Source organism: Chanodichthys erythropterus, chromosome 7 (assembly GCF_024489055.1).
Source record: "Chanodichthys erythropterus isolate Z2021 chromosome 7, ASM2448905v1, whole genome shotgun sequence".
NCBI classification, from domain to species: Eukaryota; Metazoa; Chordata; class Actinopteri; order Cypriniformes; family Xenocyprididae; genus Chanodichthys; species Chanodichthys erythropterus.
This window is the reverse complement of record NC_090227.1, coordinates 8,637,578-8,663,789: the sequence shown is the minus strand read 5'-3', so window position 1 is coordinate 8,663,789 and position 26,212 is coordinate 8,637,578. Positions and strand designations below refer to the sequence as shown.

At 37.4% G+C, this 26,212-nt stretch overlaps 2 protein-coding genes and 1 non-coding gene across 10 annotated transcripts in view; all 3 read left to right on the top strand.

Moving 5' to 3' along the window:
- The window catches only part of trip12 (thyroid hormone receptor interactor 12), a 61,128-nt gene extending 48,832 nt beyond the window's left edge, over positions 1-12,296 (top strand). For 5 of the 7 annotated variants that reach the window (XM_067389752.1, XM_067389750.1, XM_067389755.1 and 2 more), the window contains 20 exons: positions 371-545; positions 1,875-2,016; positions 2,243-2,434; positions 2,830-2,981; positions 3,427-3,584; positions 3,674-3,747; positions 4,080-4,279; positions 4,433-4,560; positions 4,654-4,805; positions 5,110-5,252; positions 5,362-5,518; positions 5,635-5,733; positions 6,469-6,583; positions 6,722-6,879; positions 7,733-7,897; positions 8,045-8,209; positions 8,297-8,410; positions 9,329-9,423; positions 10,432-10,535; positions 10,644-12,296. In XM_067389752.1, coding sequence (XP_067245853.1) covers positions 371-545; positions 1,875-2,016; positions 2,243-2,434; positions 2,830-2,981; positions 3,427-3,584; positions 3,674-3,747; positions 4,080-4,279; positions 4,433-4,560; positions 4,654-4,805; positions 5,110-5,252; positions 5,362-5,518; positions 5,635-5,733; positions 6,469-6,583; positions 6,722-6,879; positions 7,733-7,897; positions 8,045-8,209; positions 8,297-8,410; positions 9,329-9,423; positions 10,432-10,535; positions 10,644-10,840 — 2,885 coding nt within the window. In that variant the 3' untranslated portion in view covers positions 10,841-12,296. The remainder of the gene's footprint in view (positions 1-370; positions 546-1,874; positions 2,017-2,242; positions 2,435-2,829; positions 2,982-3,426; positions 3,585-3,673; positions 3,748-4,079; positions 4,280-4,432; positions 4,561-4,653; positions 4,806-5,109; positions 5,253-5,361; positions 5,519-5,634; positions 5,734-6,468; positions 6,584-6,721; positions 6,880-7,732; positions 7,898-8,044; positions 8,210-8,296; positions 8,411-9,328; positions 9,424-10,431; positions 10,536-10,643) is intronic. The other 2 variants (XM_067389754.1, XM_067389756.1) reach the window with 1 other exon arrangement.
- A 3,891-nt stretch (positions 12,297-16,187) lies between these two features.
- Positions 16,188-16,259, top strand: trnae-cuc (transfer RNA glutamic acid (anticodon CUC)). The gene has a single exon. It is a non-coding gene; the product is annotated as a tRNA-Glu (tRNA).
- Positions 16,260-17,962: 1,703 nt separating this feature from the next.
- Positions 17,963-26,212, top strand: part of veph1 (ventricular zone expressed PH domain-containing 1) — a 153,139-nt gene continuing 144,889 nt past the window's right edge. Inside the window, exon 1 of one of the 2 annotated variants that reach the window (XM_067388985.1) lies at positions 17,963-18,095. The gene's annotated coding sequence lies outside the window, so the exon portion shown is untranslated. The remainder of the gene's footprint in view (positions 18,096-26,212) is intronic. The other variant, XM_067388987.1, reaches the window with a different exon arrangement.

Below are 26,212 nucleotides of genomic sequence, written 5' to 3'. Positions count from 1 at the left end.
TACCTGCTCATAAGATTGGATACCTCTGTTATTTGGAGAGTTTTGATGTTGATAGTGACAACCATTGGCACATCGGTGCATCTCAAGCCATCAGATTCGTCCGTGCACAACTGAAGCACAACTCACGTAAATACCAAAACAATATTTCTCTGCAAGTAATTTTATGCTCAACTGCTAGAGGGCTAAAAGTTACATAGTGTAGCTTTAATGCAATGACATTCATACAAATGCCTTGTGGGTTTAGCTCAATTTTGGCAACATCTTTTGTTTTGAGTGTTGTGAATGATGTTCAGTACGCACCCATCATTACACATGAACTTTAATGTGGTCATTAAAATCTCTCTTCTTACTCTGCGCGTCTCCTCCACAGCTAAAAGTCCAACAACCACACAATCCCCCAAGTCCTCTTTCCTGGCCAGTTTGAATCCCAAGACCTGGGGTAAGCTAGGGACTCAGACAAACAGCGCCAACTCAGAGCCCTCGCGCACTGCAGGGGTCAGTGGTCTGGCACGAGTGCCGCCTAAGGACTCTGTTTCAAACAACAGGTAAAGCTACAGGTTTTATTTGTGTTATGATTATAATTGTTTTAATTGTTGTTCAGGATTATTTGTGGTTGGGGGATGTGAATGGGTTGATTGATAACAGATGTTTGCTGTTCATTGTTTCTAATGAATGCACTATTATAATGTTGTGGTTTTAAGTAGGATTTTTATGATACACATTAATATATAAGCTACCAGACATTATAAATGTCACTTTTGAACAGTTTAAGGTATTTAAAGTTATTTCTTTAAAGTGCCCCATTATGCTTTTTTGAACAAAGTTAGTCTCCTAAAAGAAAGAATCGATTCTGATCTGCCAAAATGAGTCATCAGTAATTCCAGTCTTGCTTCTGTAATATATCTGTCTATCTAACATAATGCCAGTCTATGGTCTTCATTGGCTAACTGTGATCTAGTGTTATTTTTGTCAGCTTAGTCCTATGTTAAATGTACTTTTTTGAATTTATCATTGTCAACCTTGTCCTCCTGTTTTTGTTCAGTCAAGTTTTAGTCGACTAAGTGTCTGGGAATTGTAGTCTAGTGAAAATGAAAACTTTGTCACATTTTCGTCATGCTGCATAATGGTTAAACAGACAGTGATTCCTAATACTAATTCCAGTTATTTCAAATTATATTAATGTTGTTCTATTCAAACAACAGCAAAAAAGACTTTGTTTTGTTGCACAGAGGTAGTGTAAATGCATTTATTCAGCATCCACAATTGCAAACAGTAGAGTCGAGATCCATGTTTGGATTTATTGCAGTTCATCACTGAGAGTTTGATTTGCAAAAAAACAGAAAAGCGTAAGTGGCTTGTGAAGGAACACAGACTGACAGAATGACACTTTCATTTAAGCAGAATTTCAAATGAAGATCGCTAAACTCCAGCTTACGTTTGTCAGTGTTTTCAGATCATCAGCACTTCTTTTGCAGTGTAAAGAGAATGTATACGGTTGCCAGATTGCAGAGAATAAGTAAAACACCTGGTAGAAAATGTATTCTTTGAACAGAAAAGCTATGATTGGGGGATTTGAACACTTGACATCTGGCAACCGCAAACATCAACGCTTGTAGTAGATGCTTGTAAAGCGGTCTATAATATTTTTCAACAAAACTTTACCAAAATCTTATTTTTTTTATTTTTAAACTGCATTTTACATTATATTCCAAACTACATTATTCAGATAACAGCAAATGTATACTAAATGCATAGATAAATGCATAAGTCATGTAGTTAGTCTCTCACTGTCTTTCTTTAGTCTCTCGGTTACATAGTTATTTTTGACCAGTTCTTTTGACATCTGTAGTTAAATGTTTTTGTTGACTTTTCAGGGATAAGATAAAGGCTTGGATAAAGGAACAAGCCAGTAAGTTTGTGGAGCGTTACTTTAATTCTGAAAGTGTGGATGGAAGCAACCCTGCACTGAATGTCCTGCAAAGACTCTGCAGTGCCACAGAACAGCTGAACTTGCAGGTAACCCCGGACATGAAGTTAGCATTTGTAGCCATTATAAAGCAGGTAATATGCCAGTTCTGTCATGCTGCTGGAGTTAATGTATTACCACTGAAACAATTTGCATGTGATAACTCTTTATAATGCCGTTTATCACTTTTTAATGTGTACAGTTTAGATAGAAATACATGTTTGTTTGGTTTTGTGTCCTATTCATTCTCTCAAACTGTTTTCATGTGCGTTATAGATTGACAGTGGTGTAGAGTGTCTAGAGGAGATAAGCAGTATTGTATCTGAATCGGACGTGTCCTCCTTCGAGATCCAGCATAGTGGGCTTGTGAAGCAGCTGTTGTTGTATCTGACATCAAATAGCGAACGGGACATTGTCAGTAGAGACGAGAGAATCAAGAGGTTCCTGCACGTGTTCTTCGGCTGCCCGGTTAGTCAGACTGTCAACTGCTATAGTATATATATTTATAAATATAAATTTCACAGTATTACAGAAATATTGCATGATTTTATACATTGCCAGTTCCAGTATGAATAAAGATTATATGTAGAGAGAGAGAGACGTGCTAAGGTTGTTCCCCCTTTTCCCTTAGCGCTGAATGTATTTGTCACATTAATTGGGCTTATATTGGGCTTATATATATATATATATATATATATATATATATATATATATATATATATATATATATATATATATATATATATATATATATATATATATATATATAATATATGCCCAATATTACATAGCAATATATATAATATATATTAGTTGTCACTGGTGGGATCAGTGTGACTCATTGTTTGTTATATGTGATTCAGATACCAGGGCAGGAACCTCTGGGGCGTTTGGACCCAACAGAGAATGGCCCACTGCTAGCACTGGTGCACAAGATGAACAACTGCCTTAGTCAAATGGAACAGTTTCCTGTTAAAGTGCATGATTTTCCCAGTGGAAATGGCAATGGAAGCAGGTAATGCCCCTGGACTATCTTCTCTAATGTTTTTTGTTGCTGTAAATGCATCCATTTATCTTTTGCTTACATGTTCTACTAACTTTATTAATCTTCACACTCTTACTTCTCATTATTTTCTCTATATATTCCCCATTTTAAATATGTTGACAGTTGGTTTTTTTTTTTTTTTTTTTTTTTTTTTTTTCCAAGTCCAGCAAAGCAGGCACATTGCTTTTATATGTAATATAATTAATTTTTTATCTATGCAAACCAAAAGATACAATTATTTACAACAAACAAGTTGGTCTGGCTTTAGTACAAAAAAAAAAAATGTCTGGCATTATTGTAAAAAAATAAGCTGCTTTAAAACAGGTGATTTAAAAACAAAAGATTTAAAGAGGTAACATAAACTGTTTTTATATCTTTTAATCTCATGCTAATTGTTATTCTTTTTTGTTTGCAGGGGTTCACAAGCCCTTAAGTTCTTTAACACCCATCAGCTGAAGTGCCAGCTGCAAAGACACCCAGACTGCACCAATGTCAAGCAGTGGAAGGGCGGGCCGGTCAAAATTGACCCCTTGGCCCTGGTACAGGCTATTGAGAGATACCTTGTGGTTAGAGGTATAAACTCAAGAATGTGAACATGATGTTCTCAGTTCTTTGGTTTCTGAGTTCTTAGATGAGATGTTTGATTTTTGCTGTCTCCACAGGGTATGGAAGGATCAGGGAGGAGGATGAAGACAGTGATGATGATGGTTCCGATGATGAGATTGATGAATCTTTGGTACGGAAGTTTTTTTTTTTCTTCTTCCATGTAGTCTGTATACTGTGTGTAATATGCAGGTTTTTGCATATAATCAGATGGCCTACTAAATTAGGACATTTTTGCAGAGCATGGGAAATATTTTTACACAATTGAATGAAAAATTATAATCCAGTTTCACTTACTGTTTTTAAATTGGGGGAAAAAGTAACATGGTGTAGGATATACTGTATAGTATTCATGAAGTAGTATTCCATTTTGAACTTGGCCATAGTGTACACTACTGAAAGTGTCCTAGAAGACTAGTGAAGTGTTCCAAATTAATACTGTGGACCTCTGACTATTCTCCAAAGGCTGCCCAGTTCTTGAATTCTGGGAGTGTACGTCACAGGCTGCAGTTCTACATAGGAGAGCACCTGCTGCCGTACAACATGACTGTTTATCAGGCTGTCAGGCAGTTCAGCTTACAGGCCGAGGAGGAAAGAGAGAGCACAGATGATGAAGCAAACCCTCTGGGACGTGCTGGCATCTGGACCAAAACACACACTATATGGTACATGATTTGTACACTATTTTCTCACAAACTACACAATAACTAATTTATTGGGCTATTTCCATGAAAACGGTATGTCTGTAATCCTGTTATTTGCCCTGTTTTGTATTCAGAGTGTATGCTAATATGTATATCTATGTGTGGATATTACAGGTATAAGCCAGTAAGAGAGGATGAGGAGGGTTGTAAAGATGCTGTCGGAGGGAAGAGGGGTCGTGCACAAACTGCTCCCACTAAAACCTCCCCTCGAAATGCCAAAAAACAAGACGAACTGTGGCATGGTAGGGAAATTTTGTGAAGTTTAACAACCTACAAAAGACAGTATTGCTGGAATTTATTAAGACTATGGAGTTTTTTTTTGTGTGTGTTTTTAGAGGGTGTGTGTCCCAGTGTGACAAATCCTTTAGAGTCATACCTCATTTGTGGTCCTCCAGAGGGCATCACTTTTGATGACCCTTCCATGGAGGTGATTCTGCTGCTGAGGGTCCTGCACTCCATCAGTAGATACTGGTTCTACCTGTACGACGTGAGTACCTCAGTACATCAAAAAGAAAAAGCCTTTTTTGCATTGTAACATACATTTTTTATATATTATTTTTATTTTTTGTTTTTTATTTTACATATTATATTGAAATAATTGTTTATTGCATTTATTATTTTTTTAATTATTTTAATTGTAATTAAGTTTGATAAAAATCATTATTACAGTAATTTAATTGCTGGAATTAAATTACAAAGGAAAAAATGCATTACATTATCTTATAAAATCTATATAATAAAAATCATTTTACTGTTTTACCTTCTTACCCTTTTATCTCTTTCTGTCCCAGAATGCTGCATGTAAGGAGATCATTCCCACTGGTGAGTTTATTAACAGTAAACTGACAGCAAAGGCCAACAGACAGTTGCAGGATCCACTGGTCATCATGACAGGAAACATCCCCACCTGGCTGACTGAGCTTGGCAAGACCTGGTACCGCAAACTCTTGATCTTACAGTTTCCGCTCATGTGGTCATATTTTTTTTTATTTATTTTTTTTCCCATTCTGTACCTTTTACGCCTCTAATCTTCTCTCTTCTAGTCCATTCTTCTTCCCGTTTGACACACGGCAGATGCTCTTCTATGTGACGGCATTTGACCGCGATCGCGCCATGCAACGCCTACTCGACACCAACCCTGAGATTAACCAGTCTGACTCACAAGACAGCCGTGTCGCTCCACGCCTTGACAGGAAGAAGGTAGCCTTAAAATGACTGTTTAAGCATTTTCATGCTGTAATTGTTTTATATCTGCCATAGCAGTGGTATGTTTTCACAGACTACAGTCTAACAGTTTGTTTGTTTTGTGTGTGTAGAGAACGATAAACCGTGATGAGCTCCTGAAGCAAGCGGAGTCAGTAATGCAAGATCTCGGGAGTTCCAGAGCCATGCTGGAAATTCAATACGAGAACGAGGTATGCATGACTGACGATTAGGCCAGAAACATAATTTCTAAAAATACACAGACACTAATTCTAGGCCAGTCAATTTCAAACATATCATTCGTACACATACCTTCAGTGTTCTTGCATTACTGTGTTACAGTAACAAACATTAGCGCCAAGAGGGCCTTCAAATATGTATGTACAAATATGTTGTTATTCTGGTAGCTCACTATAAACATGCTGATAGTTTAACTTGCTCAGCAAGATTCTGTTCAAACTACTACTCTGCCATGACAGTAGTACTTGAAAGAGAAAACAGGCAGTGCTCAGAATGCAGTGTGTACCTAATTGTCATCAAAATCTTCCAACACATTTAGAGTGCAAAATTTCTATCCTAAAACCTCCATCAATTACGTTTCCCAAAGTTTCTGTTTGCACTGTCAGTTCATTATCAAAATAAAACAGTCAGATATACATAGATTTTGTATAATTTAGTTTTAGTCTGAACCACAAAAAAAAATAAAATAAAATAAAAACATCTGATTTTGCATAACCAGTCCAAATCACATTTTTAAATAGCTTAGATATGATGAAAATAATAATTGCCACAACTGGCTGTTAAATAACAGTCAAAAGTAAATCCTAGAGGATTTTTTTTTTTTTTATATATATATATAAACGTATTTTTTTATTTTTATATATATATATAAAAAGTGTGTCCGTTTCTGCTTGGAGTCCACTTTTTGTCTTCTTTCTGTGTCTCAGGTGGGAACAGGTCTCGGCCCTACGCAAGAGTTCTATGCTCTGGTGTCTCAGGAGTTGCAGAGGGCTGATTTGGGTCTTTGGAGAGGAGAGGAAGTCACTCTCTCCAACCCTAAAGGTAGCTGTCATATATTTGTCAAAATAAGTGCAGTTTGAGTGCAGTTTTCAGTGTAATGCAAATGGAATTTTACTGCTATTCACTAAGTTTGTATTTTCTGTCTCTCACTCTTCCTCACAAACACTGTCTGTCTTGGAGCAGGGAGTCAGGAGGGTACAAAGTACATGTTCAGTTCCAGGGGTTTGTTTGCTGTACCATTTGGACGAACTACCAAACCAGCTCACATCGCCAAGATCAAAATGAAGTTTCGTTTTCTTGGGAAACTCATGGCTAAAGCGATCATGGACTTCAGATTGGTATGTTTACTCTAATTTTGGACATTTTCCAGAATCGCTGTGAAAAAAAAAATATATATAAAAATAATATATATATATATATATATATATATAGTTGACGTTTTAGTGTTTTGCCGTGCGTTTTTGTCATTTTTATTGTCTATATAATTTTTTCTTTTTGTTTATTTTAGTACATCAATTTAAACTAAATGAACGCAAATAATTTTCGTCGGCCACTAATTTGCAGACTCTCATTAAGCTACGCAGGGTTGCAGGGTTCTCGTTTAAGCAGCAATGGAGGCAAAACATATCTGAAAGAAATTATAAAAATAAAACAAAAGGAAGGAAAGAAAAGTACCGTGTGGGAGCGTTTTACTGAAGTAGTTAACCAGGACCAATCATGTGCTGGTATGTGATATGTAATGACTATGAAACGCTGTATGTTTATGACAAACTAATTAAGCCTATATCCTGCCTTTGCTTGGGCTGAACGCATTGAAACTTCCTGAACACACACAAGAGATTTAGTGACGGAAATAGTGACAATTGAATTTAAGTTTGAAGGGAGTGAAGCCTGTGTTTAGGCTATTAAAGAAATTTATTTTTGCCAGAGAAGAAATTTTACATTAAATAAATAGTCATTTAAAAGCAGCCCACTTCAGTGATATGTTGCCATATCATCATGCTAAACACTGAATATTATAATTATATGTAATGTGATGATCAGCTGCGGATATTTAAATCAGAAAAGATCATAGGATTAGGTCAGTGGCGAGTGGATCATTTATTTTTTACTGTGCATCCCTGCTCCAGATACAACAAATGAATGGTATGTCATTGAGATTAATTAATTGAGGTGTGTTTTTGTCTACAGTTGGACTTGCCTTTAGGTTTGCCATTCTATAAGTGGATGCTGAGGCACGAGACCTCCATCAGCTCTCATGACCTGGTTAACATTGATCCTGGTGTCGCCAAATCCATCCAGCACTTGGAGGACATCATCCGCCAGAAGAAGAGAATAGAGCAGGACAGATCACATGTGAGCTCTGACCCCTAACCTCTACATAAACACAACCATTCAAAGACACATACAGGGGTGTCACATACATATTACATTTTTCAAAACCAACAGATGTCTGGAATGTTTTTTTTTTGTTTGTTTAACATAACTGTCTATATTTGTTAGACTCGGGAGACCCTGCAGCAGGCCTTGGAGAGTCTCAACATGAACGGCTGCTCGGTGGAAGATCTGGGACTGGACTTCACTCTGCCTGGATTCCCAAACATCGAGTTGAAAAAAGGGGGCAAAGATGTGCCAGTCACCATTCACAACCTGGAGGAATACCTCAGAGTAAGGGACCGAATAACACGTCACGTCATTAGTGTAGTCTGAATAAACCGCTCTTACTACTTTGCCTCTTGCTCCATCTGTCTGTAGTTGGTGGTCTACTGGACACTCAATGAGGGTGTCTCCCGGCAGTTTGATTCATTTAGGGAAGGATTTGAGTCTGTCTTCCCTCTGCACCACCTGCAGTACTTCTATCCTGAAGAGGTGAGTGATTTCACTTTTTATCCATTCAGTCATTCCTTTTAAGAGCCAAGCACTGAAGGTGCTGCACGTACCTATTTTAAAGGGGGTCAAGAATTGAGAAATCAAACTTTTCCTGACCTTTTGACATATAAGAGGTGCTATCTGAAACATTGAAATGTCCTTTTAATCCAAAAACAGATGAAACCAAGCTGCCAAAATGACCTAGGTTTTGACCGAACAATAATGCAGCAATATGTAAACGAGCATTATAATTCTTATGCCTAATGCCTTTTTTTGATGCATGTTTGTGACATTATTTGTCACCAAAATCATAAATGCCTTAGTAAATCAAGCCAGTGACCACATGGTTGAACAAAAATTAACACATTTCCTGTAAGTAACACACAAATCATTTGTTATTAAATTTTGATTAAATTATATACAGAAAGCAATCAAAGAATGCTTCCTTTATAATTGCCAGAGGTGTCAATCACTTCAGCAGCGCAAGCTCTCACCAAAATTCAAATTATAGTAAATGCTGTCTTCACTGTACAGGGAATATCTTACTTAAGTTGTGTTTGTGCTGTGTTGGTTATAATGAAAGCATTCGGAAGAGTGCAGAAATCATGTCGCAATGGTGAGGTCATTGCATTTGTGTGCTTGACAGATGTGACTGATCGCCTACAGTGCGTGACGCTGCAACTTTTTATGCAATGGGAACAGTTCTAAATATAATGTTATAATCAACACTTTTAAAGATGAGTTATTCTTGGCAGCTGTAAGGTTTCAAAAGAGCAGTGGGCATTTACATTAAAGTCTTAAAAGAGCCTCGCCATTTAAAAAGTTCAAATATGATGGCTAAAATCAGGGTAGAAATGGCCTTTTATTTCTGAAAATCTATGTTTCTTTAAACTTTTATTTTGCATGTGCTCTTTACAGCTGGATCAGTTGTTATGTGGCAGCAAGTCAGAGTCCTGGGATGTGAAGACACTAATGGAGTGCTGCAGACCGGACCACGGCTACACACATGACAGGTATAATAGTCGCAGTGGCATGCCCATACTAAAGACTGCGCATCTTTCAAAGTATACTCAACAGCGGATGCATGCGGATGACAGAGTTCAACACATGTGCAGTACAATTCATAAGTCGTTTCATCAACGGGACAATCGCTGGGCAGGATCGGTGAAGAAAAATAGTGCATCCACCATTTCAACATAGTTCAGAAGATACACCAAGAGAACAAGATTCAAAAACAATGGAGAAGGACATGCTTCTAAGTTTACTCGTCTGGTTTTTGAATCGCTCTTTCCACACTCTTCTTCGACCTTCGGTTTCACAGACAAGTCTTAAGCTAGTCCTAGACTAAAATGCATGTTTGAGTTGTTTTAACTAAAAGCAACTTGCTCTGACATATCTTAAAATATGTCACTGCCATTGTTTTGTCCTAAGATGCACACCAGTGATGTTTTTTTCTAGGGTACGTTTATAAAAGATACTTAAATGGCTTAATTAAACTAAGGCCTAATCCTGGCTTAGTCTAAGCCCTGTCTGTGAAACCGGGCCTATAAATCATAACGTGATTTTGCAGGAATTATAATAAGGCGCTAAAAATACTACCCTTTAAAAATCGTTAAACCAATGGTATAACTTCTAAAGGAGACGCGATTCCTGGCACCGGCATTCGAAAAATGCAGCGCTCAAGTTAAAAGTTCAACTTTTAAAAAAGGCATCTCTAGACCTTAAGCTTTTCGTTCCACTGATCTGCATCACCTGTTGTTAACAGCATGAATGCATTCTGTGTGAACCAGCCCTTGAGCCAGTAGCGATCCTCAGTCATGCATGATGGCCGTTTTTTTCTCTGTAACCATTTACAAAGTCGGCAAGTGTATGATGCATTGTTTTAAAATCTGTTCAGAATTTAAAATTCATATAGTGTATTCCAGGCTTAACAAAACCCAGTAGATGATGTCACTTGCGGACAAACTATAATAAACTTCCATGGCTTTATGAACGACAGTAATTTTGTTGTTTTTCTTTAGCCGTGCAGTGCGGTTCCTGTTTGAGGTGCTGAGCAGTTTTGATGCGGAGCAGCAGAGACTCTTCCTGCAGTTTGTCACAGGGAGCCCCAGACTTCCTGTCGGAGGTGTGCAACGGTTTCAATCATTGTGGTTTGGTGTGATTTTTGAGGTCACAACAGCAGAGGATCAGCTTTCGGAGAGATAACACGACCTCTATCTTTGTTCCCTTTCAGGATTCCGGAGTTTGAACCCTCCCCTCACCATCGTTCGGAAGACGTTCGAGTCAACGGAGAACCCAGACGACTTCCTCCCGTCGGTGATGACGTGTGTGAACTACCTGAAACTGCCGGATTACTCCAGCATCGAGATCATGCGCGAGAAACTGTTGATTGCTGCTCGCGAGGGCCAGCAGTCTTTCCATCTGTCTTGATCTCACCTCCTGCACCCTCACTCAAAATGGCCTTCAATCAACTCACTGCAGAACCACACAAATCGTGACTTCTTCCTTTAGAGTTGCTCTTCCTCTTTCATTTCCCCCTTTTTCTTTTCTTTTTTTTTTAAACACCCACATTGAGGCAAAATATGTACAGCCTACTTGTTTAAAGAAAAGCAGCTTGCAGAAACTAAACAATAGAACATAAGAGACTTCCTTTCGACTCCTAAATGGGAGGAAAGGGTGTTATGCGACTCATCAGATTTAAAAAATGAAAACATTTTTTTTTAAAGAAATGTTTAAAAAAAGAAAACACTTCAGAGCAGATTATTAAAATATATCAGTAGTTGACAGATGTTCAAGCCGAAAAAAAGAGGAGGAAAAACCTGGGTGACGTTTTAAAACTTGCGTTGCTGTCTGATGTATCAAGAAAAAAAGGGATTTTTTTTTTCTCTACTGGTGAATGACATCTTCACTGTGTGTTCCTGTTGGGGAGGGGGCATCCATCAAGCCGGCGAGGGTTCCTATAGCTCCAAAGATCATTTGTACAGACAAACATTTGCAGATTTTGCTTATTCGACACATTTGATAGAATAGCTGTGTGCTCTCCTGCCCAGTTTCCCCTCTGTTCTGTATTATACCCCCAGGAGTCTTGTTGCGTTTTGGTTCCACTTCATTTAATTTCTCTTTTTCCTTTTGTGTGTCACTTTTTTTCCCCCTCCTTTTTATTTGAAAGAGTTTTTGAACGTGTAAGAGAGTTCCAGTTGGTTGAATGCGGGTAGTGTTGGAAGTGTAGTATCTTTATTATATTATTATTATTATTATTATAATTATTATTATTGTTTTTTTGTTTTTGTTTTTTTTTTTAACCCAAGTTGAAATTGTTTTCTGGCCGACATTTCACATAGTGTCAGCTCCATGTTGAAAAGATATATCCATTGAGTTGGATATATAGACTCCTATATGGTTATAGTAGTGTGCCTCTGCTGGACTTCTGGGGACTTGAGGTCTTAATGATGGGCCTGCTGAAGTTGCTTGGCTGATGAAGCCGGGCTTTAATCCCATAATGTAGCTGAGCACAAGAAATTCATTTAAAAGAATTGGCTGGTCTTATTTTATTGTTTCATGGCCAGATTGCATTTCAAAAAAAAAAAAAAAAAAGTTCATTAAATAAAATAAAGTTTATATGCAGTTTTCGCACCCGGTTTGAGGTGGGATTGTCTGCTTTTTTTTTATTTTCTATTGTTTCTTTTTTTCCTCTTGCTGTAGTTTATTTTTGCACTGCTGGCTTGGAACAAACCGTGGTGTGCACTGCAGTCTGTGGCCAGGAGGAGGTGCTGCTGTGCGCTCTCCTGTCCTCATTGTTCATGTGCTGGTTTCTAAGATCTGCAATAATTTACTGCATCAGGTTCATGTTTTTACCTGAACATAAATAAAGTAATTGTTTGACTCAGCCTGTCCTGTTACTGACCAAGCTGCAGTTTGTGTTGGTTAAAATTGTCTAAAATCATCAAGGATCAAATGCAAGTTTAATTGCCTTTAGCGAGTAAATTAAGATAATAATGTAACTAAATTTCTACTAAAAACCAAAAAAAAAAAAGTGACCAGTATTTGAGTTAAAGTACAGATACCCTTCCATTCAACTAGTTATAGATATGGCAGAAATGTACAAAAGTAATTCAATGGCTGTATTTGAGCGATGAATGTCTGTTTTGCTGTGGGCTGCTTTAGTCTTGGGGGTAACGCATTGCAAGTAATGTGAGTTACAGTTCCAGATTACTTTTTTCAAGTAACTCATTACTTTTAAATTTACAACAAAATACCGGAGTTACTTTTTCAAATAAGTAACACAAGTTAGTTACTTTTCCCATGTATTTACGGACACCTCTCCTGTTCCCATGTTGAGAGAAATCCGGGAATAAGGTGCAGAGGTGTTGTGTGCGTGCTGTGTGAATTGTAGTTCTGAACATCCATTTACTCATCTCACTTGCACAAAAACATTCAGTATTCATCAAGATGAATAAAAACAGTGAAATGCAAAATCAGAATATTATGCAAACCTGCAATAATTAAATGTTAACACAAATAAATTTATTAACCAATGTCTTTGATGCTGACTTTCGATGATCCTAATAAGCAGAAATGACTTTAGATAAATGTCGCATTTGTTTTATTTATTTTAGGTTTTATTGCTTTAGTGTTGAACTTTCTTTACCTGCATACTATTTCAGAATGGCAGCACAGCTGAAATGTTTGTTTGAGCTGCGCCCTCTACTGTACAGGTGTGATTTCTTTTAGCCTGAGGCTTATCAATTTCACTTTTGGTGTGAAAAGGGCCTTTGTCTATTATTAATAATAATAATAATAATAATAATTAATAATAACAAACAAACATGCAAGCCCAGCCCAGGTAAGAAAAAGTAATGCAGTACTTTCTATAAAAAGTGCTTTTTTTTTTTTTTTTTTTTTAAGGGAGTAATGTTACTTTTAAAAGTAACTTTCCCCCCCAACACATGTTGGTCAACAAAAAGGAAATAAAACACACTTCACAACTTATTCAGAGAGATGATGCTGACTGCACATGGATTTAAAGACAAATCTTTATTTCCAAGCATTTATGCTGACACTCCGAGCAAGATGATGCATTGTAAACCTCGGATTATAATGCAATATAATAATAGGGGCTATGTATTGTAATATTTATTGTATGTTTGAATCTATTTCTGCAAATAATCCCAGATATATGTTAATGTTTACTGTTTCCTGCATAATTGCATGCATAAAGAAACCTTATTTTGAGTTCACTTAGCTGAGTCGGCAGTGTGCCGTAAACACACCCATCTTAACATTTTCTATATATCGCTTATCTTGCCTGAAAAGATTAAAAACTTTACAGATAACATCCGAAGTAACAATTAACTTACATATATCCTAAAAACCAGTCCTGTCCCATTGATGCACTGAAAATCAGATGATTTTAGATCAAGGTTTTAGCTGTAAATTAATGATGCCCTCTGTTGGTTGGGAATACCAATATGGCTAAAAATCTGATGCATATGGCACCTAACTGGAAACACTTCAGGATTTTCAAAGTCGTCATCTGGTTGGTTGAATTCTACAGGATATACGGGAGACGTGTGTGTTGCGTTCTTTAACGGTCCGCCTGGAAACGAATGCCGTGACGCCAAACCCCCTTGTGGAAGAAGAACGTTTTTGTGATTAAAACTGTGACAATCGGCGCTCAAGATGAAACGCTGGATTTTCAAAAGTATGTGAAGTTCGCAGCTCCATTGTTGTCGTAAACTTGCACAACCTTCTTGAATGAATAATATTAGATGCACGCTGGTCTGTTATTGTAGGGACACAGGCTGGACACAAAACAAAATGAACTGTGATTGGTTGCCTTACATGTCAGTCAGACGTCCTATTGGGCGGTCCTTGGCCAATGAAAGCTGCGATAGAGTCCAGGGCTACGTTCAGCCCCGACAAAACGTTTTTTAAGCGGAAACTGGTGCACCCTGTTCTGATGACGCAAGAGTTGCAACTATGGCAGCTGAGAAGGCCATTCTTTGAGTTCTTTTTGAAGAATTTTCAGAGCCCGTTGAAGTCGGTATAAATGCATGTTAATATTGCAAAACACGCTCTATGTTACAGTCACTGCCCTTGCTGTTCAGAATAAAAAACACATTTGTAAATGATTTTACTTGGACCACTGTGTGAGCTGTCTCTTTAATACCGTGTGGTTTATATACATGTTGATGCTGATTGGGCTGACATTTTTGACACACCCACCAAACAAGAGAAAACATATCTCAAACCCCGTTGCACACCATTTCCAGGAAACATGTTGTTCAACCCAGAAACTGTAGCAAAATTTTGCGCACCGGTTTGAGCTTGAACGTGCCCCAGACCTTCTGCCGTCAGTCTAAAGCAGGGGTTGACAACTCCGGTCCTGGAGGGCCAGTGTCCTGCAGAGTTTATCTCCATCCCTGATAAAAACTCACTTGCCTATAACTTTCTACTAATCCTAAAGACCTTGATTAGCTGGTTCAGGTGTGTTTGATTAGGGTTGGAGCTAAACTCTGCTGGATACTGGCCCTCCAGGACCGGAGTTGTCCATCCCTGGTCTAAAGGTTTGGCTACGCGAGACAACCAATATTGCCGCTCGAAAACGTCCTGTGTGCATTTAAAGTGCTAGCGAAAATAATCATTATCACCATGTAGAAACTAGTAAATGTTGAGCAAATAACCGATTTCAGTCGAGGCTTCAGCGTCTGTAAGAATGTAGGAGGAGGCGGGACTTCAGATTCTAGAGGGCATTTGATTGGACAGAAGATTTGACGAGAAACTGTAGTGCGACGTGATGTCATGAAAATCCGTGATCCATTTTAGCAGAAGTGAGAGACTGTAAGTTTTGAATGCTTATATCTCCTAAATGTGAATTTTGTCATTGTTTTGGAACACACCATCTTATTTATGACCTTAAGGCTAACATATTCATACTAAAAGCTAAAAAACTTAAATTTTGGTTTCAGGGGGACTTTTTAAAGCTGCAATAGGCCTATGTAAGATTTTTGCAGTGAAATATCCAAAAGCCACCAGGCCAGTGCTATATATTTTGTTCACTTGAGTACTTACAATATCCCAAATGTTTCCAACTATTTGTAAATTGTGGGAAAATTGCTAATTTAACCAAGGATCTGGGACATGTGAGGAGTCGCCTATCAATGACATCATACTCGCGTTACCCTCGGTTACCGGTTTTATTTTGTAGAAACCATGGAAACACCAAAAGACACTTTAATATATTATATGTTTTAATAGACAAGGGAACAACTGTTTTGATATATTTATAGACAGAAGACTATTGTTATATAGCTCAACACGTTTAGTCTTATTGTTTAAATCTAATTTTCTTGATTTTTTGCGAGTAACGTTACCATGCTCAGAGAAAAACACTATTCTGTGAAGTAGCTAACATAGCATAATCATTGCCGCTTTATTTTTAGTTACAGTAATACAGAATCGTCTCCATCGTACAATTTAATTGCATGCCATTTATCAACACAAACCCTCCAGCATTTATGATATTCTAAAATCGATCATCTTACTGCAGTGTGTAGTGTCTAAAAAAACTACATATTGCACCTTTAATTTCATCCTTCGAGAATTGAAGTTGGGCGCTAACAAAATGGAGGCAGAGCTGAATGCCGGTTTGCAGTAAGCTGTGGAGGATATTTAGTAAAAGACTATCCCAACTTGGATTTCATACTTTGAGGACAGTTATTATCGACCACTTGGGAGCTAATTCGGGTCCTGTGGAGGTTCAGAGGATAGAAGGCCTTCCCTGGTGGTCTAGTGGTTAGGATTCGGCGCTCTCACCGCCGCGGCCCGGGTTCGATTCCCGGTCAGGGAATGTGATTTTGTCGTTCAGCGAACAAAAGCGGACCTGTCCAGCACGGGTTTTCCACACTGAACCTTGGGAATACTTACCGCTGGAACGTACGGGACTTTCTATTCAGAAGTAGCTCCGCAACACGAGGTCGCGTGTTCAAATCACGTCAGGGTCAAAAGCGCTTAGGTGACGCGCGACCTTGTTCTGCTCCTAGAAGGAAGCAGGCAATACTTTAAAAGCCTTATTGCAATCTAAGACATGCAAGTGTAGTTACAAAACAAGCGTGTGCATATAAACCAACCAACATCCCTGCCTTCACAAGCTGAATGTTTTATTAGCCTGTTTAATACAGTTAACTGTTACTTGCTGGAGCGTGTTAAGAAACGTCCTGAACCAATATATTTGGGACCAAGTACAATCAGAATTCACGTTTAAATATTCTTGCAGGTGTAAATTAACAAATAAAAAGTATATCAAAAATAATATATAGCCTAGTACAATTTTAATTCCAAAGATTCCAGCTAAAGTGACTGGTAGGAAGTGGTCGCATGAGGGCGCCACACATCTTTTGGTTTCTGTCTCTGTGCTCAAGACATTGAAACAGAAATGTGTTTTGGGCACAGTCTATGGTTTTGGGACACAAATGTCATCGTAGCTTCATAGGTGATTGTGGCAAAGTAGCATACCCTACAACAGGGGTTTTCAATATTTTAGATGCCATTTTGAACCCCTTATTAGCCTCATGTGGACCCCCATAAAATTAAAAAGGCAGCTATATATTTTCACGTACACTGACCCAATTAATAATGTGAAAAAATAATATTATATATGTGTAAAATATTTCGTTTCTATTACATTTTTTTTCTACTCACTGTAGTAGCTTACTGTTAGATGTATTTTATTCATTTATTTTAATCAAATGTATTATTTATTTATTTAAATCAAATTTAATGTATTATTATTTTATTTTAATCAGTTGATCTATTTATTTAGTTTTATACATTTTATTTAGCATTTTTATTTATTTATTCTTTTTTTTAAATATTTTTTACTGTGCTTTCTACGGGTTTTTTAAAACATTTTTTTCTACAGTTTACTTTTAGTATTTATTTTAATCAAGTTTTATTTATTTATTTTTATCAAATGTATTTTTTTTTCTAAAATATTTTTATGTAGTTATTTTTTATTTAAACAAAGTCCCTTTAAGAGAAGTCATTTCACTCGAAGGTGGATCTTTGAAACAAGTCTCGGCCTGTATCTTTGAATGGGGAAACATCAAATTCTCTAAAGCTGTTTGCCAAGCTTTCGATTAAATTTCATATTTGAAATCACCAATGAAATCTGTCAACAACTGTCTCATAAATTTTGATTGTAAACACTCGAATCATGACAAAAAAAAATTCAGGCTGGATCAAGCTCTAGCGCATGCGCAGTCCTAAGTGCGCGTCTCGTCTCTTATTGCGGAGGCGCACGTCTGACTTGCATTTCTTATTTATCTATATAAACAAAAATATGATTCATTTATTTGCATTAATTATTCATACATTTAATTAAATGTATTTATTTATTTGTACATTTTTAAACTGCTTTTCTAAACCTTTCCACGGACCCTCTAGCACCCCTTGTGGCACCATTGGGCTCAGAAATGCACCTGTTGCTAAATGTAACACCATCTCTGACCACACGGTGGCGAAACGGCCACCTACAGCTCTCAAATGACTGGAAATAAAACTGCGTCCTGTGGGAGAAGTTGGTAGAAACAGCGAGCATCTCGCAGTGGACTATCCAGAAATCCAACATTTCGCATTTTTGTTTTCATATAAGCTGCAAAGACACGGATTGGTGGACAGAAAAGGGGTGAGTGAGTGTATATTGAGAGCCTGCTTGTGCTAATATGATGCTTTTGGAAATGTTTTTTTTTACATCAGCTTGCCCCAGCAAAAGTTGATCAGGGGTCTGCGAGAAACACAACATCCATCTGCTTGCAATAAAAGCTTTAATTACAAATACTTCAGATTCAGTAAATCAATGTAACGTTATATCGATGTGTTCAAAGTTGGACTGATTAACTGGTGGTCGCGTCGCGCGCAAATGATCTTAATATGCTATTTTTTAGCAAATTAAAGTTGTTAGTCAGATATAAATTACATGTTTATTACAGCTTTAACAGTACATTTCGCGGTACACACTGTGCTCACGTGCTCTCGGAATGATCGTAAATACGAGTTTTCTAGGTTAAAATTGCACATGAACGCCCTCCCATGTCGAAACTTGAATGCGTTGAGCTCGTAGTCACGACTTTAGAAGTGGGAATTATCACATTTCCGACAGCACGTGAAGGCATCATAATATGTAACGGGGTCATTCCTCGTATTCGGTGCCTTTTGGCCATCATAAAATTGAGAAAATCAAGCTCTTTTTAAAATAAATGTTTGTATAATCATGATAGGATGATGTAAAACATTTGGAAATGTAGATCAAAAAATGTCCACGCTTTTAGAGACAAATGAACAAGTTTAAAATGCTTATGATACTAATTTATGGGCATATATGTATACATGTGTGCATTTTCTTAGACAACTCATATTCCTTTGTCCCTTTAAAAGCATATAATTATCAGAAAATACATGCACAGTATATGAATTGTACTTACTTTCTTTTTTTCAGACACGAATCCCTAAAATGTTTTTGTTCACTTTTTAAAGCACTACATTATTGACACTTCAATAAATTTTCACTGAATTATTAGTAGGCCTATTTTTTCCTTAACAGAGTGGACAAAGTAATAACAGGGTAGACAAGTGGTATAAAAATGTATGGATGGACAATTTCCGATCTCCCACATACAATCAGTTACAATATTGCCTTTGTTTGAACTGGATTTTGATAGGAAACAATCAGGACAGAATCTCACTCACTTGACCAAGTTGTTTTCCCTCCAAAGAAGTGATGACTGCTTTATAATATGATGTCATTTAAAGGTGCAATATGTAAGATTTTTTTGCAAACTAGGCCAGTGTTATATTTTATGTTCACTTGAGTACTTACAATATCCCAAATGTTTGCAACTATTTGTAAATCATGAGAAAATTGCGTGTGAGGAGTCAATTGTGTCATACCCGCGTTTTCCGTTTTTATTTTGTAGAAACCATGGAAACACCAAAGACACTTTAATATATTACATGTTTTTATAGACAAGGGAATAACTGTTTTGATATATAGACAGAAAACTAATTGTTGTCATATAGCTCAACCCGTTTATTCTTATTGTTTAAATCCAATTTTCTTGATTTTTTGCGAGTACCATGCTTTACCATGCCTCAGAGAAAAACACTGTTTTGTCAAGTCGCTAACATAGCATAATCAGATGCAGCTTTATTTTTAGTAACAGTAATACAGAATTTTCTCCAACACACAATATGTTTTAAAATTAATTGCATGCCATTTATCAATACAAGCCATCCAGCATTTAACATGATATTCTAAAATTGATCTATCTTACTGCAGTGTGTCTCAAACAAGTGTCTCACAGCAGCCACCGAGCGAACGCACAGAGTAAAACGTTATAACATAATTTTCAGCACACTCAAATGTATCTAATATGATAAACAGAGCTGCGTTACCTCATACTCATGACCAGAAAAGTGGAAGCGGCGCCGGCGACTGTGGCATAATTAAAGTTCCGCTGCTCGCGGCGTGTGTTGCGCAATCGCTCCAGCGGCCTCGTTCAGCTCCCACAACACTCGGTCCTGCTCTGCTTCATACTACAGTAACGTTAATAATCACATCCATGAACATGATTTCTTCCCGAGTCATATCCCAAGTCTTTTCCACCGGCTGTGACCTCATGTCCCAAGATTCCACACTCAAACTTGGCGTCATCAAGCTACGCCTTTGTTTTGGATAGGCCTCTAGCGACCTCTAGAAGGACAGAAAATATTACATATTGCACCATTAACTTTTCCAGCTTTTATTTGAAGGGAAAGTAGTCAAAAATAACAGAGTGGACAATAACTTCAGGGCCATGCTGAAAACGTTTGTTAAAATAAATGTAATAATTGAAAAAACTCTATACATTAGGGAAATTATTACTTATATACAAATTTTGGAATTGCATCTAATAAGTGTTGTATTTATAATGAAAATGGAATACCCATGCCTGGGGACATAGGAAACAATTGTGATATGTGGTGCTTAAAAATGCTGTAAAATGTCTAAAATAATTTTTTTAAAAATCAACTTCATAATGCTTAGAGTTCAAATGATACTATTGATGTGTAAGACAGCTTTAAAATGTATATTGTTCAGCATTTTAAGGCAGTAAGATCATGATCTTTACTGGGGACACAAAAGGCACCGAATCTCAGGAAAGATAAATAAAGCAGAATGTTGCAGTTGAATTGCAGTTGATGTTGTGAGGATTCAGTGCACTTTCCACTAATCATCACCGTGTCAACAATTCGAGAACGAATAGTTCTTATGAGTCTGGCTTTTTCAATGAATCGATTCAGTCAGTTCACTAAACTGTTGCATTTTCCAGAAGAATTGTGAGGAACCACTGGCACACAAATTGGACTGAATCGAATCTTTGAATCGAACTGTTCAAAACATTTAGCAGGATTAGGAGAAACAAAATTTATCATTTGCACGTTTTTCAGTGGGATCCAGCGCTGTCAAGTTCATAGAAAGCGAGCAGACGAGCAGATGTAAGAGAGAGATATTTCTTAGATCATTTACAACTCCCGATCCAAATGTTGTTAATGTAATTAAAAGCTTGTCTCTTTACATAGACAGAGATATGTGACTTAACTTATTTGGAAGACTTGATTTATATATTTATTTTAAGGGATAGTTCACCCAAAAATGAAAATTTGATGTTTATCTGCTTACCCCCAGGGCATCCAAGATGTAGGTGACTTTGTTTCTTCAGTAGAACACAAATGATGATTTTTAACTCCAACCGTTGCCGTCTGTCAGCCGTATAATGTGGGTCAATGGGAACTTCGTCTATAAGAGTAAATAAAACATGCACAGACAAATCCAAATTAAACCCTGCGGCTCGTGACAACACATTGATGTCCTAAGACACAAAACGATCTGTTTGTGTGAGAAAACGAACAGTATTTCTATCATTTTTTACCTCTAATACAGCATATGTCCAACTGCGTTCAGCACTCGCTTAGTAAGGTCTGATCGCGCTCTGACAACGGTAGTGATGTCTCGCACTCATTGAAGTATAAGCGTGAGACATCACTGCCGTTGTCAGAGCGCGAACATCAAATTTTCATTTTTGGGTGAACTATCCCTTTAAAAGTCTTTAAGTGACAGTGGTTTACAAAACATTGCCCGGAGACAGTTCATCTCCATTCGCTATTATTTGCTAGAAAATAGCCTTTAGAAGGCCATTGACATCCATGTTTTAGGCATGAGACAAAAAAAAGTTTCTATGGCTATTAGTATTTTATAACCAACGTGATTGTTTACCCAGAATGATACATAAGCGTATTACGTGGCTACACACCAAATAAATATCTGGACAGGAAATATGGATTTGCAAAAAAAATGATTTTGAAAAAAATTAAAAATGTAACAGTATTATTAATACTGAATAAATACTGAGGAAATTTCACTAGAATAGATCATTGAAATGCTAGATCAGGGGTACTCAAGTTCATAGGCCAAGAGGGCCGCATTTTAACCAAATGAAACGCGAAGGGCCACAAATTATAACTTGGATCGTAAGACTTTTATTTAGGCCTACTTAAGACAATATTTGTAGTTTTACTGTTTATTTATTAAAAGTGCAGTTTTTAAGGTCTGGCTGTTGTTCACTGACTGATGAGAGTTTGTCCATAAGACGAAAACATTGCACTTTTTTATAGTCTTTTTATACTCCATTGCAACTTTTTAACACTTTTTATAGCACCTATTTATACTCAGAGAATAAATGTTTTATTATTTGTATTATTATTACCTACCTTTTAATTTGGTCAGAATCCAAAAATATTTTTTCTTTTTTTTAATGTTCAATCACAATTTTATGAATTATCTAACTATTACCAACGTTGTAAACATGATAAATCAGATATTCTCCGTGAGCTCAATGATGTGATGACAGATCTGTAATGGGAGCGCTGCTTGCTTTCTGTTTATAACACATTGACATTAAGAATAAAAGGTGTGTTTTTCATGCTGCTCGGCAACTTACACACTGCAAAGTTTGAGGAATGTCAACTGCATTTCATCATGGAAAAATAAGGTTACTTTGTTTTTTACTTGCGCGCACAGTCTCGAGCCTTTGGTGGCGTTCACGAACACAAGTTCTCGACACATGCGCACTAGAGAGATTAATGCTTGTCTAGCCTTTTTCGCTCAAATAGTTACAATAAAATCTCTTTGTACTTGTTTAAAATTAGAGTTGCTGGTATCTTTTAATCCCCTCAAACGAGCGCTCTTCAACATGGTAGGTGTTTGTTGTTACTCTTGTTCTGTCTTCTCCGTTTCTTTTCAGACTGAAACAACAGCCCGTTTCAGTGCTGACACCTTGTGGACAAACTAAATTAGTGCAAAAACTATTCAATGCGCACGTGCAAAGTGCCTTCAGTTTATATTGTTCTTTGCGGTTAGAAAAACTGTGCTGCGCGCGTACACTATACGCGATCTCTGCTGATGATTACAGCGTCACGTGCACTGTACGCCTACCCTTGTGTACGTGTAAAAAAATGAAGTAATATTCACGCTAATTTTGAACGCAAATTATAATAAAAATACATTTATATGTAGCATGATGCGGGCCACAAATGTAATGCTGACGGGCCGGATGCGGCCCGCGGGCCGCCTGTTGAGTACCCCTGTGCTAGATGGTGGCAGCTGCTTTTGTATAAAATGTTTTTTTCTCCCCAAATGCTGAAACAAATACTCCTAACCATCATGCATATAAAATGAGAGATTGAGTCCATGGTGTGATACGAGACATGAAAGTATATCAGACTGATATAGCATTGCCATGGTCGATGGTGAATATTAGGACATTATCTGACCGCCGGATGGTGCAATTGACCAGTCAGAAATAAGTATTCCATTGAGACTGTAATAATTTAGTGTTTACGCGACAACAGTGTTGTCAAAAGGCCAATAGTTGGCGAAGTCAACTGTAAAGAAACACTACGAGCCTATAGAGGGTATGCATCGACGTCACTTTACCGCCGGAACACGCTCCCTCAGCTGGACTGAGTGGTAAAAGAACCTGTGGCATAACTGGATTTAATAGGGGAAACTGCGAGTAAAACAAACAAATAAACACAAAAAACAAAAAAACAAAAAACCAAACAAATAAAAAAAACTTTTGAGCCGGTTGGGCTCGAAAGTGTTTCTTACAACTTGTCAAATAAACCTAAACCATGGATATTGACATGCAGCCAGGAGTCGTGTTTCCTGACCTTTATATGTGCCTGATTTCGACGCTGGGGAAATTCATAAAGCAAATCTGCCTGTGAATATTTTATATAACTAAAATGTAGGTAGGTTTAATTCCGAGTAATCATTTATATCAGTGTTATATATATATCGTCATATTAACTAAAACTTGTATATTTTTTGGTCAGTTTTTATTTAAAAACACACAATTATGCAGAATATAAGATGGAAAATATTTAATTGATGAATTGTCAACACAATATATAACAATACAATATATACGGTATGATTTTACCTCAAAATCCAACAATTTGACACAAAATGATAACTGCAAATCTATGTTTCTCTGCTGGAGTCCAGCTGTTTCTGTGAATTGCAGTGATCCATTAGCTTCTTTTTTTCTGTAGCTTTCGCAGTTTTCAAATATATGCCTCATGTTTTGTGTCAAAGCTATTTGCACAGTCAATCACAAAACTCTTTCCCGTTTTGGATGTGTTTTTCGCCGCATTCACGCTGAAAACCAATGCTCCCGCTCAGTGTTTGTGCCACTCAGTGGGCGTAACCGCAGTCTTAACGGTCGACGGTGACGTCACGTGCATACCCTCTATAGACTGAACACGTAATGCACATGCGCATGACGTCACCATTTTCACAAATTCGCATTTGTGTAGTTAACACGGAGGTGATAACTGTGTTGTTTTCAAAAACTTGTACTTTGAATCCCCTTTTCAAAATTTTGTCACTTTCCTGAAATACGACCCACAGGAGCGTTTACTAAAGTTGTACATTTATCGACAACAGGACACTTTCATTTTAATGCATCGTTCCCTTTTATCTGCGTCATATTTCGGTTTCGCATAGCTCAAATGGTAGAGCATTGCAATATATAACAATATGCAATCATGTAGTGTTGTCAAAAGTACCGACTTCGGTACCTATCGGTACTGAAATTTTAAAAACGCAACGCTTTGAGCGCTGTTGAGCGGATTCATAAACATCTCTGATTGGCCATTGTGTTGACGCGCTCATCGGATATGCCTGTGATTGGCTACAATGATCAACGCGTGGGAGCATTTGAAAGCACACGGAAGTGTTTGAATTTGAAAGCGCTTTGAAAGTGGGAGCGTGAGCGATTGTCTAACAGTGGACCGATCCACGATAGACGCCTGCTTTCAAACGCTCCCGTGTGCATCTGTGTAAGCGCTTAGTGAAGAGATTAATTGATGACTATTTACAACATTTTTACAGCATTGATCATTGAAGCCTATCACAGACATATCCGATGAGCTGTGAAAACAACGGCCAATCAGAGATGTTTACGAATCCACTCAACAGCGCTCAAAGCGCCACGTTTTTAAAATTTCAGTACCGACTAGGTACCGAAGTCAGTACTTTTGACAACACTACAATCATGTGATCATAGTGGGTTCGATCCCAGGGAACGCATATGCTCATAGGCCCGGTTTCACAGACAGGGCTTAGCCTAAACCAGGATTAGGCCTTATTTCAGTTAGGACATTTAAGTAGCTTTCATAAACTTTCACTAGAAAAAAACATTACTGGTGTGCATCTTGAGACAAAACAATGGCAATAACATATTTTAATATCTGTCCGTACAAGTTACTTTCATTTCAAACAGCTCAATCATGCATTTTAGTCTAGGACTAGCTTAAACCTCATCTGTGAAACCAGAGGATAAAGTGTATTTGCACTATAATCACTAAGGGTAGGTTTAGGGGTGGGGTGGTTGTGGTCGTTAATAAAAAAATGAGTTTTTCTAAATGGATATAGGACAAATGGTGTAAAAAGTCCACACATTGCATTTAAATGAACACGCATTTTGATTGGTAACAACAGTCATACGTCATTTCATGACAACAGACGTAACACGACACTGTCATTATTTTTATGCCAGCTAGAGGGCGCATGTCTTTAAAACGTAGGTATATAGGTCGTAATAAGTTGCTTGAAAAACGACCTATAGGGGTGTTTTTTTTTTTTTTTGGAGGACAGTCTCCCAAAAACACATAAAAAGTTTTTAGTTTTTAGCTGAAATCGGTGTTGTGTAAACAGCCTCTTATTTTTAAATAGTTTAGTTCCTTTCACAACTTTGTAGTCTGTACATGGCCTGTGTGAATCTTGTGTTGAGGGCATAGCTGTTGGTCGTTTGAACTTTAGCGGCGGCTCTGAACAGAGCTGATGTTTTGTTTAGTCTTGTTATTGCCAAAGTTATTTTTCATTCTTCGCTTAGGGGTAAAGTAGTTTGATATACCTTTTACCAAAATACTATCCTGGCACCGCCCATGTTGGATTTAGATGAATATGTAAATATGTGCAGCACACTTTCCTCTATATTTAACTGCAGTGGTCTTGAGATGTGCGTGTTTGGTTGGAATTCCACATTTTTCCATATCTGTTTTCCTGCCAAAGCTGGAAATGGTCTATTTAGCCATGGTAGTGCTCTATGCATGTGTGTGAAGGAATGAGAGAAAGGCCATGGCGAAGAGAGTTTTATCTACATCATGTGCAGTATATGAGTTGCTGACAGCTTCCAGCAT